The following is a 14,941-nucleotide window of genomic DNA, read 5'->3' as shown; positions in this document are numbered from 1 at the left end:
TAAGAGAAGGTTAAGGACAGGCTTTGTCGTCGATTTAAAGCCTAAGTGCTCTGCGCGGTTGAGGGGAGAGGGATTCTTGGCTGCTCCAGAGGAGCCCATCCCACCTGCTTGTAGTTACCACCAAGACGCCGCTGCTGAGCCGAAGCCCCCCACCCCCCACAGCCGCTGCACGCCAGCCCCCAGGTTACCCTACTGGTGCCTGCTCACACCTCTGGAGCCACACAGTGGAAGTGGTTTCTTTCCCACCCGGGCGCCCAGCAGGGCTTTTGGGCAACGCCCAGGAGCTCAGTGACGTTCCTCTCCTCTGGCAGAAACGGGAGTCCGCTCTTTTGTGCCCCGTAACAAAAGAACCCCTCTCCCAGAACACTTCTTCTTTACCTAAGCTCGTCAATAAATTCAGAAGAACAACACGGACACTCCCTGCGCCATCAGCTAACCTCCTTCCATTCTGTTGTTTTCTTCGGAGGGAGAACAATTTGCCAGGGGGGTTCTGGAGGGCAAAGCAGAAATGCCTCCGGAATTAAACACGTAATATCCAAGAGTAACCTCTCCATGTGAATTTCCTTGTCACTCTATGCTGGGAACAGGAAGTCTACCGCCTTTCCCATGGCAGGTGGGCTGCTTCCCAGGCATATTAAATTAATACCAAAACTCCAGTCACCGGGAGGTAGATCAACTTTAGGGAGTCCCACAAGTTTCTCAGAGGCCGTTTCTCCGAGTGAAAGAGACAGCTCAAAAATAAAACCTCTCCTCCTGCTACCCCAAACCACACGAACAAAACCGACACCTGCTTTGTCGGACTGTGGCTAAGCTTCCTACACCACCATCAGCCCCAGCATCAGCCTCTATTCTGGCACCAGACCCTCGGATGCAAACTCAGCAGGCATCACTCCTTATACTCCATTACTGAGATTTTTTTTTTTCTCTGAAGGAAGATTTTTCTTATAATGAGCTGATAAGAATACAGTGACCACACTGTTCATGGAGAACAGTCACCTGTGAGGCAACCTGGGAGTCAGTGGGGTGTGGTACCCAGCCCGCAGTGATCCCCACCTCCTGGGGTTCATGCCTCCCGTAATCTCCTCCCACATCACAGAGGACCACCCCTGAGGTTTGGCCATGAAGGACACTGTGGCATCTGCTCCGCTCTGGAGTCCTTTGCTCTTGGGCAAGCTACAGGCCCATGGCCCAAAACTAGCCTACTGTCCAATTTTTTTGGTGAGGCCTCTGAGCTAAGAATGGTTTTTGTATTTGTAAATGGTTGAAAAAAAATCAAAATAAGAATATTTTGTGACATGAAAATTATGTGAAATCCAAATCTCAGTATCCCCAAGTAAAGTTTTACCGGAGCACAGCCACACTCATTCACGTGGTATCTGTGACTGCGTTTGCACAATGAGATCGTATGAGACCACAGAGCTGAGAACACTTCCTATCTGTTTTTCTAGAGGTAAGTTTGCGAAGCCCTGCTTGGAGAAGCCAGCTGCATGCCACTTGCAAGTGGGTCCCGGCCCTAGTCAAGCCTTCTGATGACTGGAGCCTCATGAGAGACCCTGAGCCAGAGCCATCCTGCTAAGCCGCTCCCAGGTTCCAGGCCTTCAGAAACTCCATGAGATGGTAAATGCTCATTGTTGGGTTTGGGATAATGACCCACTGTGTAAAAAACTAATACAGGTGCACAGAGGAAGCGTTTCCATGCTAGGGAAGAAAATGTGAGGGGCGCCTGGGTGGCTCAGTTGGTTAAGTGTCCGACTCTTGGTTTTGGCTCAGGTCATGATCTCACGGGTTTGTGAGTTCAAGTCCCTGGTCGGGATCCATGCTTGCAAAGCCTGCTTGGGATTTTCCTCCTTCTCTTTCTTTGCCCCTCTCCCGTTTGTGTGCTCTCTCTCTCTCTCTCTCTCTCTCCCTCCCTCTCTCCCTGCCTCTCTCTCTCTCTCTCTTTATATATATATATGTGTATACATGTAAATTAAATGTATTATTATGTACCTATTTAATATAAATGCAAATTAATAAACATGTACTAAGTGACTTTTTGAGTCTCTTCTACCTTTGGGCTCTGAAACCTGAAGAGGCTAACTGGGAAGGTTCTTGAGGGATCTGGGAAACCCCATCCCCCCTCCCTGCCCCATATACACGGCCCTCTGAGAAATGGGGCCTCCTGTCATTGGTGGGTCTACTCTGCACCCCATGTCCAGGCCCATGCAGGCTTCCTAGTCCAGCCCCGGGCTCAAATGATCAGGGGGCTCCCCCACCCTCAACACACACACACACACACACACACACACACACACACACACAGACACACACACGTAGATGCCAGAATGCTGCTTCCCCTATGGCAGTCTTGGGTCCTCTTTCTTAATTCCATACCAGCTATCCCTGGGCTTCAGCTGAACAAACATTGAGAAGCAGCAGTTAGGAAGCATAAGGCTCAGCTAATGCACTCCAGAAGCACGGGGTGCCGCACCAAGTCCCCCAGCCCAGAGGTCCTACAGCCGCATGGTCAGAGCCATGGGAACAAGGCCTACCACATCGACGTGGATTCAGTTTTGGTAGCAACAAAGTGCTTCAGAAAAAATACACAAAACCCTGGTTTGTCGATGGACAGTGGTTTCTGCTTCCCAAGCTGTGGTAGTCTGATTCTAAGATGCTCCCCCAGATTCCTGCCCCTGGGGTCAACGCCCTGTATAACCCCTCACCTGAATGTGGGTCAGACTAAGAAAGATGATGGGGTTTCACCTCGTTATGGAGTTTTCTCATCAGCTGACTCTGAGTTAACCAGCAGGGAGATGATCTGGGCTGGATGTGGCTTAATCAGCTAAAACGAATGGTAAAAGCAGCCGAGATTCTGTTGCTGGCCCTGAAGAAGTAAGCCACTCCGGTGGGAGAAGACCCATCCTCCGGAAGGCTGGCGGTTCTGCAGCCCTAGGCATGAGTCCTGCCGGAGGCCCAGAGCCTCAGATGCTGGCACCCCCAGGCTACGTCTGGATTTCGGGCTGATGAGACTGAGCCAAGGGGCCGGCACACCCGTGTCCAGAGTCCTGACCCAAAGAAACTGAGAGAGACTCAAAGGAGCAAAGGTTTCAGGACTGTTGAGGCCAGTTTCCCTGGTCCCCAGCGGACGTGGTATCAGACTCATAGTGGCAAACCCACCACCCTGAGGCCTGGCCTGGGGCCCCTGCTCGCTGGGGGCCTGGTGCGCGTGCAGGTGGCATATCTGTGGGGGGGGGGGGTCTTCCACACAGACACAGAGACGGCCTGACATCTCCTCCGGGGTTGCTCCCAATGTGAAGCCACACCTGTCCTGAAGAACACTTCTGGAAAATTCCAGAACTGGTCCTGAGGCATGAGTGGTAGCCTACCTCTACCCATTGGGATCCAGAAGACTCTCTGAGCCCTGCCTTAACGTCCACGTGGAAAACAAGTCCACACTCTCTCCCTGCTCCTGTCCTGCATTGGGTAATGACCCAACCACAGAACACCTTCACAGCCTCGTCTGACTCGTTCCTCCTGTGAACAGTGAGGCCCTCTTGCCCTCGACAGCTCTGACCTGTGCCAACAAGGATCGCGACTAAGGACGCTGAGCAGCGAGGCCCAGGAGGGATCACGGACACCCTCCCATCATCGGACAAACCTCAGGATCAAAAAGCGGAATGTTCTTCTTGTTGTTGTTAAAAAGAAGCGGTTTGACGTGATGAATCTGCCAGTGCCCAAAGCTGTGCACCCCCGGGGCTGTGTCAGGGCCCCCTGACGGGCCAGCCGAACCACACTCCCGGTCCCCATGGGTCACTGGGTGAAGCCCCAGAAAGCGTGTTGCTTTCACAGCTAATGACTTTGGTCAGCACTCTGCAGAGAAGAAACCTGGGAGGGGGGGGGGGGGCGCCACGGTGGAGGCGGCACGCGGTGGGAAGAGGCCTGAGGTTTGCCCTACGTGGTGCCAGAGCAGTCCTGCCAAAGGCTGCAAGAGGCTCCGGGATTTGGCTTAAGAGCAACCAGTGCCATGTTGTTGCCCCCTCCCCCACTTTTTCTTAAACTCTGCGTGGATCGCTTTGGTCAAATACTTCCCAGAGATGTCTGGCCTGAGACCCCAGGTGCAAACCAGGACTGAAAGATTAAGGGAGATGCGGTGAACTTAAGGTGGCTCCGCAAAGGCCCAGGGTCCTTCCATCAGGATAACCTCCTTCCAAACTGCACCCCGCCCCCTCATCTCCACCTGCCGGGCCGCAGAGACTGGCTCTCAGAACCACCCATCTCGGGTGACCCAGGAAGGGTCATCGAGGAGGGGAATCTGAGGGAGGGCATCAGGGGCCCAGGCGTACGTACAGCATGTCAGGGCAGTTGTCCGGCTTGTCCAGAAGGCCGCCCTCCATGACGAAACGAAGCACTTGCTCGTTGGACAAGCCCTGGTACGGCTGCTCGGCCAGCGTGGCGATCTCCCAGAGAACGACCCCGAAGGACCTAGGGTGAGAGAGGGGATGTGAGGGCTCAGAGAGGGGCGGGCAGCCCTCACTGCCCCTTCCCTTCCAGCATTTCCCCACCCCGGGTGCTGAAAACGTGCCCTCGGTGTGGTGACTGAGCGAGCGTCCTCCAGTGCGCCCAGCAGTGGCGAAGCGTGGCCCTTGTCTTCCTGCAGTGTGGGCAAAGCTGTAGCAGGGGGTGGTTTGCAGTGCCCCCTGAATGACTCAGAAGCACCCGCTTTCTCATCTGAACGCCGGGCAGGTTGAGTTCAGGGCCTGGCCCCAGCCACGGGCCCAATAGGGCAGTGTCTTCCAAATGTGCTCTATCCTCTAATTAAAGGCAGGTCCCCAGGCCCTGCCGGGACAGTGGTTTAGTGACCTCGAATACAGCCTGGGACAATCAAGCCATTCAACAAGCTCCCCTATTTTGGAAACTTGTACCCAAGTAGCTCTCAATGCTGGCTGTGGAGTGAGTCTCCTGGCAAGTTTAGAAACATTTTTTTAATGTTTATTTATTTTTGAGAGTGAGAGAAAGAGACAAAGTGCAAGTGGGGGAGGCACAGGGAGAGAAGGAGGCATAGAATCCGAAACAAGCTCCAGGCTCTGTGCTGACCCCCATGCAGGGCTCGAACTCACGAACCGTGAGATCATGACCTGAGCCGAAGTTAGATGTTTAACCGACTGAGCTACCCACGTGCTCCTAAATATTTTTTTAATGTTTATTTATTTTTGAGAGAGAGTGAGCGAGTGAGCACGAGCAGGGGAGGGGCAGAGAGAGAGGGAGAGACAGAATCCAAAGCAGGCTCCAGGCTCTGAGCTGTCAGCACAGAGCCCGATGTGGGGCTCGAACCCACAGACCCTGAGATCATGACCTGAGCCAGTTAACAGACTGAGCCACCCCCGCACCCCTCCTGGTGAGTTTTCAAAACATACTGACGCCTGGGTCTCTGACCGCAGTTCTGACTTCCACAGGTCTGGAGGGTTAGAAAGCTCGGAAGGGGATCTCACAGGTCCAGTGGGGCCAGTGGGGAGGGAAGCCCTGTGGGAGTGAGCTGGGGAGCTGCCGGTCTGTGACATGTGACGGGGGCTCAGTCTCACAGCGAGAGAAGCCAGGAGCACAGCACTGGCTGACGGCGGGCTGGCAGGCAAGGAGGCATCCTTAAGAAGAGTTCAGCTGAGGGGCAAAGGGGCCAAGGCGAAAATTCAGCAGCGGGGGCAGTGAGCCATTCCGCTATGCATGCAGTTTTGCCTGCTGGTTTAGAAGATCTAACTGCTGGAAAACAAATTAAAATACGTGGACACGCACACAGAAAGTTCAGACAGATAATGTTTAAAAGGAGATGCTGTAACCTGCAAAATAAAGGTGGCCTCCCAACACTGCCACCTCACACGAATTTTCCTCGGTCTGTGTGCCTTTACACTCAGTTCATTTCAGCAGAATAAAGCAGGCTCGTCGGCAGCAAGCAGCCCGAGGGGCTTCCGACAGGACTGCGGAAGGGCCAGGGGGTGCTAGTGGCAGAGCCACACTGAAAATTCTGGGGCCTGGCACTTCCCACCGAGAGCTCCCGGGATCCTGGCCCGGAGCCTGAGCCAATGTTTTATTCACTGCTTCAGCTATAGCTACTTTTCTGTGAGCAAAAGGTTTCTGTACAGGGGCGCCTGGGTGGCTCAGTCGGTTAGGCATCCGACTCTTGATTCCAGCTCAGATCATGCTCTCACGGTTCTTGGGTTCGAGCCCCATGTCCGGCTCTGCACTGCAGCATGGAGCCTGCTTGGGATTCTCTCTCTGCCCCTCCCCTGCTCGCAAGCATGCTCTTTCTCTCTCTAAATATAAATAAATAAACATTAAAAAAAAAAAAGGTTTCTGTGCAACTTTGTACTAAGAACAGATATCAGACATAAATAGAATCTTAGCAGAGGACCGACTCACCCAAGGCCCTTTTTAATTTCCAGTGACCAAGAAATAGCCTTTATATTGCACAAGAGACCTAGAAAAGCCAAAGACCCAGAGGCCTAAGTGTGGCTGAAGGCACACTTCAGAGGCTTGGGCTGAAGGCAGCCAGCTTCTCCACAACTCTGGCGCCGGGATGTCATACTGGAGTGGGCCTGGTCACATCGGCAGCGTGCCTCGGAGCTCCCCACCTTCATGTCTGGAACATGGTACAGTGCAAGGAATGACAAGTGTGGCTGTTTTTACTGATTGCAGGCCTGGCCTGAGGAATCCTCTGAGAACAACACAGCTCCCCCCCAGAGCCCCTTCTCCTCCACAGACTCTGCCGGTGGGGCCAGCCCCTCTCAAGCAGCCCATTCTCACTCAACGGCTCCTGCATGGACTCTTTCGGCTCCGGGTGCTCTGTTTCAAGCTCCCGGTCACTTGGCTATCCATAAACTTCCCGTGTCTCAGCCCAAGCTCTTGGTCCTGTTCTTCTGGCCTCGAGTAGCTGGTGTCCTGCCTCACTCGAGCAGTCAACCCAAGGCCGTCCTTCCCTCGGCCTCCTCAGGGTCCTCCACGGCACTGACGGTCCTCCTCGGCCTATAGCACTCTTCCTTTCTGGTACTAGCACCTTTCACGATGCGGCCTGATGCTCTAGCTAACATGAACATCTTAAAACAGTCTCCCGTGTCGCTCTTCCTTCAGAAGCTTTATGCGTCTTTGCAGAACCTGAAGAATCAGGCCCAAGCCCCTGACACAACATCTGAGGCCTTACTTGCTCTCTCTCCACCCTAACTCCCTCAAGGAAGTCCCACCGTCTTTCGCAAGCGTGTCCTGCCGCCATAGCCTCTCTCGGCATTCCCGCGGTCTAGAACCTGCATCCCCACTGCCTTGTAAGTGACACTCCTACTTCAGGGTACCCCACGGCCCTGTCTCTTCTGGCCAGGCTTTTGTGACTCCAACCTGTCAGGATCACTTCCTCTTCTCCACAAGGCTTCACCCTTCCAGGACAGGGAGTTGGTCTCTAGTTGCCCTGTTCTTGCACACACTGAGCATTTCCTGGAACCCACCAGGTCCTCACGGTCACACGCATGAAGTCACACAGCAGGTAACAGGGCTGGCCTGGTGTGACTCCTGTGTGATGTCAGCATCCCTCGTCGGGGAGGGCCACTCAGTGCTGGAGTCTGGTCACCCTTCGCGGGAAGTGACCAGCCGAGTCCAGTGCGTGAAGGCTGAACCATCTCTACCCCACACCAAGATGCCCCCCTGGCATCACTAGTTGCCACAGGAGCCATGAAAACATTCAGCGAGCTACTGCAGGCCTAGTAGGGAGTGCAGACACTCCAAAGCAGACCGCACCTCACAGGCTGAGCAGCCAAAGCCCAGAGATACCCCGTGGTTTGACCAAGGCCACACGGCCAGACAGGGACACTAAGAGGCAAAGCCTGTGTACTTTTCAAAGCAGATGATTTACAATGGCATGGGCGCTGGTTTCAATGCCTTCATATAGTACTGAGTCATGAATTTTGTGGACAGGTTTCATCTGTAAACACTAGACAAATGTCTTTGCGTGACGTCTTTTCTAAAAGGCGAAAGATTTATGCAATCTGAAGAGAAACCAGAGTATGTGTGACATCTTTTCCAATCATGAGCACTGGGGGGTTTGCCCCGAAGAAGGTACAACTTGATGTGAGTCTCACACATCTGTGCCACTGCCACCTGGGGCCAGCGTTCAGGAACCACATCTCAGCACACCACGACAGGATCATGTCTGTGTCCCACCCACCAGCAAATTGAGACCTACACAGATCTCCACATTCCCCGCTGACATGAATTAGCCAGTAAAGAAGCAAATGATTTTAAGTGGGTGCGGGCCTAGGTATTTGTGGAAGTTTGGAAACCTTCTTAGTAAGTCAAGAAATGAAGACTGTTGGAGGGTGATCCAGACGCCCAGGGAGCGGACACACTTGTGGGTTCCAACTGCCTAGTTTTTTGCTTGGTTCCCTCCATCCCTGGAGGGCACACTTGTGTCTTCTAAGCCAAAGGAATCATCCTGCAAGGACACGGTGCTACGACAGAGCTGCAGGAGTAGGAAGCACAGAGCCCGAGGGCCTGGGCATAAAATCTCAGAGGGCACTGGGAAAATGTGGAAGTGTTCAAACTAGAGAAAAGTTTGGTCACTTCCTTGTGACTCCAAGGCCCGTCTCGTCAAAAACAGACGAGAGCATGCGACTGTGCTACAAGGAGGGCCAACGGGTGTCACCAAGAGGCGGACTTAAGCATCATATGAGAAAGACCTGCAAAGAACAAGGGCGTCTTAAGAGTTAGGGTGGCTTGTCCTTGTGAGGGAGAGGACAAGTAGTCCTGGAGACATTTCAGCAGAAGCCTAACCACTAGCTGTCAAAGAGGCCATGGGTGGGATGTGGGGGCTGGACACAACCTTGGGAGTGCCTCCCAAACCAAAGACGCTGAGGTCTCTTTGACACAGTCAAATACAATTCTCTGTATCTCTATCTAGAGTTTCAACTATTTGGGAACACCTGTTTTGTGCTATTGAATACAATCTAAGGGACTCCCATTCCTTTGACAGGGAGGGCTTGAGATCCTAGGCAGCTGAGGAACCTTCCATATTCACCAAGTCCTGGCCTACCCTACCCATGTTACCCTCAAAGGCTGTGTTACCAAAAAAAAAAAAAAAAAAAAAAAAAAGGAGAATTTAAAGCACTGTTAATGCCTGAACACTGAACGGAATGATTATCAAATAGACACTCTTGTTTACATACACATATTACTCATGCATAATGTCGATGCCGTCGAGTGGGAGAAAACTGGCATCGAACCCCCTGCATGTCCCTCTGTTGCTGCTGCTGGTGGCATTCGTTGTTACCCAGGGTTTGGGCAAAATTAGCCTGTGAGATATTAATAACTCTAGTTTTATCTTCTCATCCTGCCTCTGCTGTCCCTGGCTCGCACGGTTTTCTCTTTTATTGTACTACAAGCTGACCTCAGAGCTTTGGGAGGTATAGAGGCTACAATAATCAGATGCATGAACAGACCTTCTCTCCCCATCATCTCTACATCTAAAAATGGTGGTGAGCACTTTGATTTGACAGCAAAGAGCTAACTATCTTGGACAGGCCGACTGCAAAAACAGATCTCGTACGTGAACTCGAGACGCAATCACGCTTTGCCGGGTCGTATTCAAATGCTATTTCCAATTTGCACCTGTCTTCGTAGTGAGATCCAAGGCCCTTGAACTATGAAAGGTTCACGAGGTTAAAAAAAAAAAAAAATGATGTCGGTCACTATTTAAATAGCTCCTCTATGTGGTCGTCCAGACAGTTGAGTAAACAACTCCCATTTCCGTAACACACCAGCAATGGGACCTCCCGAGAGGACAGCCAAGAAACTAGTTGACGTTCTAGGAGGTAGATGTGCCAGGGCCTCAGCCTGCCAAGGACCTCAGTTGTATTTCAGAACCTGGCCTCCTCTCCACAGTGTTGCTGAGGTATCACAGGAAACAGCACTACTGAGAGTCCTCTGTACTCCTCAGCTAAGCTTTCTACCCCAAGATACGTTATTGTGAAGGGAGACATTGTGCTTTCTACCTCATCCCTGGGTCCACAATGGTGAAGTCCTTTGAAAAAGGACAGACAGCAGATGGGACCAATGAGAGAACACATCCAGACTCACAAGCTTTGGGTGTGAACAAAGGAATGTCTGCAATCTGGAGTTGTAATTAGGTGAGGCAGCCGCACACACACCACGTTATCTATTTATTGGGAAAGATGGAATGAGGGCAGGTGGCCAGGGGAGACGTGAAGTTTTCAGACACGTCCCGGCCCCTGGTGGTCTGTCTCTCAAGGGCTCCTCGCCATTTACTGAGTACTTAAGGACTACAAGAAATGTGGGTCTCACAAATTCTTTAGAGCCCACAAATGCCCGCTGTCCTCAGCTAGCCCACTGACAACAGGAGCCCTTCAACCGTGCAGGACTATGGCCCACACAGCGCTTGGCCAAAGCTGGAAACGGGGTAACGATGAATAGAGACCAGTAGAAACATAAAGCCCTCGAGACAGAGCCAGTGGGATCTGTGGAAGTAGGAGGGCTCTGGGCTCGCATTACAGAAGGAGACTCTCATACCAGACGTCAGAGTGAGTGGTGAAGACCCCATCCTTGAGGGACTCGGGTGACATCCAGCGCACAGGCAGCAGCCCCTTCCCTCCTTTCCGGTAATAGTCTGTCTCGTAGATATCTCTCGTCATACCGAAATCTGTAAGGTGGAGAGAAGGCACGAGAGTGACGCACTGTGAGCAGCTCTCAGGGCGGAAGCAAAGATGTCCCATCACAGCTGTGGGGCACCCACGGGTGAGCCACACTCTCAGGAGGCTGGGTATCAGCATTTACAATTGTATAAGGCAGAATCGATAAGGGAGGACTGATCAATTAATCCTGTGACAAGTAAATACCAATGAATGTCTGCTTCAAATAGGTTTACAATTTGAGTCCTTTGAAAAAAAAAAGTTGGGGCCCCTGGGGGGGCTCAGTTGGTGACGCGTCCGGCTTCGGCTCAGGTCATGATCTTATGGTTTGTGGGTCGAAGCCCCACGTCGGGCTCCGTGCCGACAGCTCAGAGCCTGGAGCCTGCTTCGGATTCTGTGTCTCCCTCTCTCTCTGCCCCGCCCCCGCTCACACTCTGTCTCTCTTTCCCTCTCAAAAATAAACAAACATTCAAAAAATTAATAAAAATAAAAAAATTTAATTTCATTCCAAATAAAGAAACAGATAAATAAAAAAGTTAATTCCTTTATTCATTTAAAGTGAGAAGCAGTTTATAAATTACCAAGTCTCCCACTTTATCAAGAAAATATTCATGTGTCATTTACATGTGGTTTTAGAACCTGGTGAAATAAATAAGAGCATTCTGACTCTTACTTACTTGGTAGCACTGCCCCACTGCCAGAGGAAATAAAATAGTTTTACTGCTTAATAAGGGGGAAAATATTGAAAGTACCAATTCACGGGGAAAGAAAAGTACACAGTAAGATGCTAGGAGATGCTATTTACTAGGCCCCTGAAGCTATTACCCAATAATGTTTTTCAACATAATGCTCCTACTCGTTTTTGAAAATTTGTTCCATTTTCCATGTCTCTAGAAGATGTCACATAATTATGTTTGATGGCAGGCCTGCTTTATAATCCTAAATTATCGCTTCTTTGTCAGATTTTGATTTTCCACTCAATCACCCAACCTTTTCTTACAGGGACTCTTCCATTTCCTTCCCCAGGAGAAAGGGCTGCTCTCCTTTCTAAAATGTTCATTCATGTCTCTAACTGTGCCACAAAGCAGTTAGGCTACAAAGCAAACACAGGGAATAAAGTTCCTTGCACGTTAACCAACACAATTTACTTGTACTGAGCTGAGGGGTCAACAGCTGCCTCTGGTGAAATTACTTGTCATGTTTGTACTCCATGAGACACCGGGCATTGGAAAAACAGATCTTTCGAACCCAAGTGAGGAATAAAAACCAAGTGTTGGAACCCTATCTCAGAATTAATCCAGTGACATGCAGAGGAGAGGACTTGTCTTTACTTGCACAAAAAGGAGAAAAAAAAAAAAAGAAATCTCAGAAAAAGAACACAAGCTATTTCTTCCATAGCACAAAAGAAAAATTCCAAATGTTAGTGAGAAAAACTGCAAGTACAAAGGTCACTGTAAATGTGCCACTGGGTTAAATGGCAAATATGGTCCTTGCTGATTTGGACTTCAAATGGCAAGTGGCCCGACAAGAGCTCTCCCACCGTGATGTGAAACCGGAAAGCAGTTAGCATGAGCTGAGCTCCTGCGTGTGCCAGGAAGCGGGTGTGGGAAGCAGGACGCTGATGGCCCCAGGAACTGACATCTACTGGGGACCTGTCCTGTGCCAGGTGTGTGCTTGGAGCTGTCCCGTGCCCAGTCCTGCCCACCATCTCGTGGGTCTGCTCTATCAGCATCCCCATTTCCGAGGGAAAGAAACTGAGGCTCAGAACTTAAGGCACTAGTCCCAAGTCTCATCTGCTGCGGCAGAACCAGGATTTAAGCTCAGGGCTTCCCGGTTCTGTAGCGCTGGGGAAGGAGGGCTGCCTGGCATCTCCATGGGAATAATCTGAGTCTTCATGGAAAAGGGGAAGGAACGAAAAGGGAAGGGGAAGGGAGCAGGGAGCACAAAGAAAGCCCAGACAGCGGCGAGAGAGGCTGTTTCCTAGAAACCCTGGAGCCTGTCAGCCTCCTGGGATTCAAGGAGCACCAGACGTGTGGATGCCTCAAAGGGCCAAATCCAGGGACATACTGGTAGCTCATGAATGAGTCGTTCTGATGACTCAGGGATGTCTGCTCTATGATATGGCTCCATTCATCATCTCTGTTTCCTCCAAATGAAAAATAAAGACACTAACCCCTAATTTGATAACTATTCTAGAGGGGATACTCCTCATTCACAACTAAAGGACCGAAATATTTCCTTCAAAATCATAGCTAAAGAAAAAATATACTGCTAAAGAAAGATGAGCATTTCCATAACAGATAGTTCAAGAGCTAGAAAAAGGTTAAATTTATTTTACTTTATTTTTTTTTCAGTACTTTGAATATATCATTCCACTCCCTTCTGGCCTATAAAGTTTCTGCTGAAAAATCAGCTTATAGTCTTATGGGGTTTCCCTTGTATGTAATTGTTTTCTTTTCTCTTGCTGCTTTTAAAACTTTATCACTACCTTTTGCCATTTTAATTATTATGTCCCTTGGTGTGGACCTCCTTGGTTGATTTTATTGGGGGCTCTCACTGCTTCCTGAGTCTATTTCCTTCTACAGATTAGGGAAGCTTCCAGCTATTATTTCCTCAAATAAATTTTCTCTCTCTTCTCCTTCTGGGATCTCTATAATGTGAATGCTATTATGCTTGATGGTGTTGCTGAGTTCCCTTAACCTATCCTTCTTTTATAATTCTTTTATCTTTTTCCTGTTCTGTTTGGTTGCTTTCCATTACTCCCTCTTCCAGTTCAGGGATCAGTTCTTCTGCTTCCTCTCCTATTGATTCCCTCTAGTGTATCTTTAATTTTGGTTACTAAGTTCTTCATCTCTGTCTGATTGGTTCTTTGGCATATTTTCTGTCTCTTTGTTGAAGGTCTCGGTGAGATCCTCTACTCTTTTCTCAAGTCCCGTGAGTATCTTTACGACCATTACTTTGATTTCTCTATCAGACATATTGCCTACCTCTGGTTGGTTCGGCTCTTTTGCTGTGATTTTGTGCTAGTTTTTCAACTGGGACACAGTCCTCTGTCCCCTCATTTTGTCTAACTCTCTGTGTCTGTTTCTATGTGTTAGCAAAGTCAGCTACATCAAGGAGGTTAATTTTAAATGGATTTTGGATGTAAAGTGTCCTCTGCAGTTTCTCAGAATAAATACTTGATGTTTTTCTGAGCCATCGTCATCTCATAATGGGAAGGTAAGGGTTCTGGTAAAAGTAGGTAGCTTTCCTGAGTAGCCCTGAGGTTATAAGTGTTTTTATCAGGATTAAGAGATCAAAGCAAAACCCAAACCTAAAGGCTAAAATGAATTTCTAACCAGCACCAGAAATGCAACCCAACCCCCCCTTTTTTGGTGTTTCAGTGGGTGGTGGCAACAAGGAGTCTAACCAGCAGGTTGATCAGCTAAGCGTTATAATACACAGGTTGAGAGCTTAGAGGTTGACCAACTTGGGTGTGAACCCCAATAAGCAGTGATCTTCCCTCACCTGAGTGATTGCACCTCCCTGTCACTGTTACTGCTCTATGCAGGGGCTTCACCGTTGGGGGCCTCACATCTTAGAAACCTCCATGGACCGCTGAGAGGGCAAAACTCCTTTCAAGCCAGAAACATTGGAGGAAATGTTGGTAGTTTATATGGCAACTTTTACTCCCAAGTCAAAATCACCTGAGGACATTGCCTCAATTATTTCTGTAACCAACGCTTAGAACTCTTCTGCCAAAAAATGCCCCAAATGCCAGGAGAGGCTACCTCAGAGACCATGGCCTCAGCTCATCCTTGTCCACTGCCTGTTCTGCTGTGCCCACATGTGCTATAGGGATTTGAGCCAGCCCAGTCAGGTTTGTGATTGACTATCAATTGGAGACAACCAAGTTATTCCCAAGTACAAGACTCTGTACTCATGGGATGCACTGGAAAACCTCTTCACAGGTGGGTGAATGCCAGCTCGGTCTCTGAAATGTGGGTGAGTTTAGCTCCTGCTCAGACCTGGGAAGCTAAGAACACACCTCCGATTTTGACCGTGAAATCTTCAGCCACCATGCAGTTCCGGGCAGCAAGGTCCCTGTGGACAAACTTGTTGGCGTTGAGGTATGCCATGCCGTCTGCAATCTCTCCAGCCATCTGGATCATCTTGCTTAGGCTTGGAGGTGCTAGGACTGGATTATTCTGTTGGAGATTAAAAAAAAAAAAATTTCACGTGAGAATTTAGGAGTGTCCCCCACCCTAATTCCTCCAGGGTGTGCAAATCCATCTTTGTTCAATCTG

At 49.9% G+C, this 14,941-nt stretch overlaps 1 protein-coding gene across 4 annotated transcripts in view; it reads right to left on the bottom strand.

Moving 5' to 3' along the window:
- The window catches only part of IGF1R (insulin like growth factor 1 receptor), a 310,288-nt gene that overhangs the window by 9,835 nt on the left and 285,512 nt on the right, over positions 1–14,941 (bottom strand). For all 4 annotated transcript variants that reach the window (XM_086711440.1, XM_086711442.1, XM_086711441.1 and 1 more), the window contains exons 18-20: positions 14,683–14,842; positions 10,537–10,666; positions 4,327–4,461 (exon numbers count right to left, since the gene is read on the bottom strand). In XM_086711440.1, the coding sequence (XP_086567566.1) occupies positions 4,327–4,461; positions 10,537–10,666; positions 14,683–14,842 (425 nt within the window). The remainder of the gene's footprint in view (positions 1–4,326; positions 4,462–10,536; positions 10,667–14,682; positions 14,843–14,941) is intronic.

This window comes from Puma concolor, chromosome B3 (assembly GCF_028749965.1).
Source record: "Puma concolor isolate L17-30 chromosome B3, mPumCon1.1.hap2, whole genome shotgun sequence".
Classification (NCBI taxonomy): Eukaryota; Metazoa; Chordata; class Mammalia; order Carnivora; family Felidae; genus Puma; species Puma concolor.
Note: the sequence above shows the minus strand (reverse complement) of the source record. Positions and strands in the feature narration are given on the sequence as shown.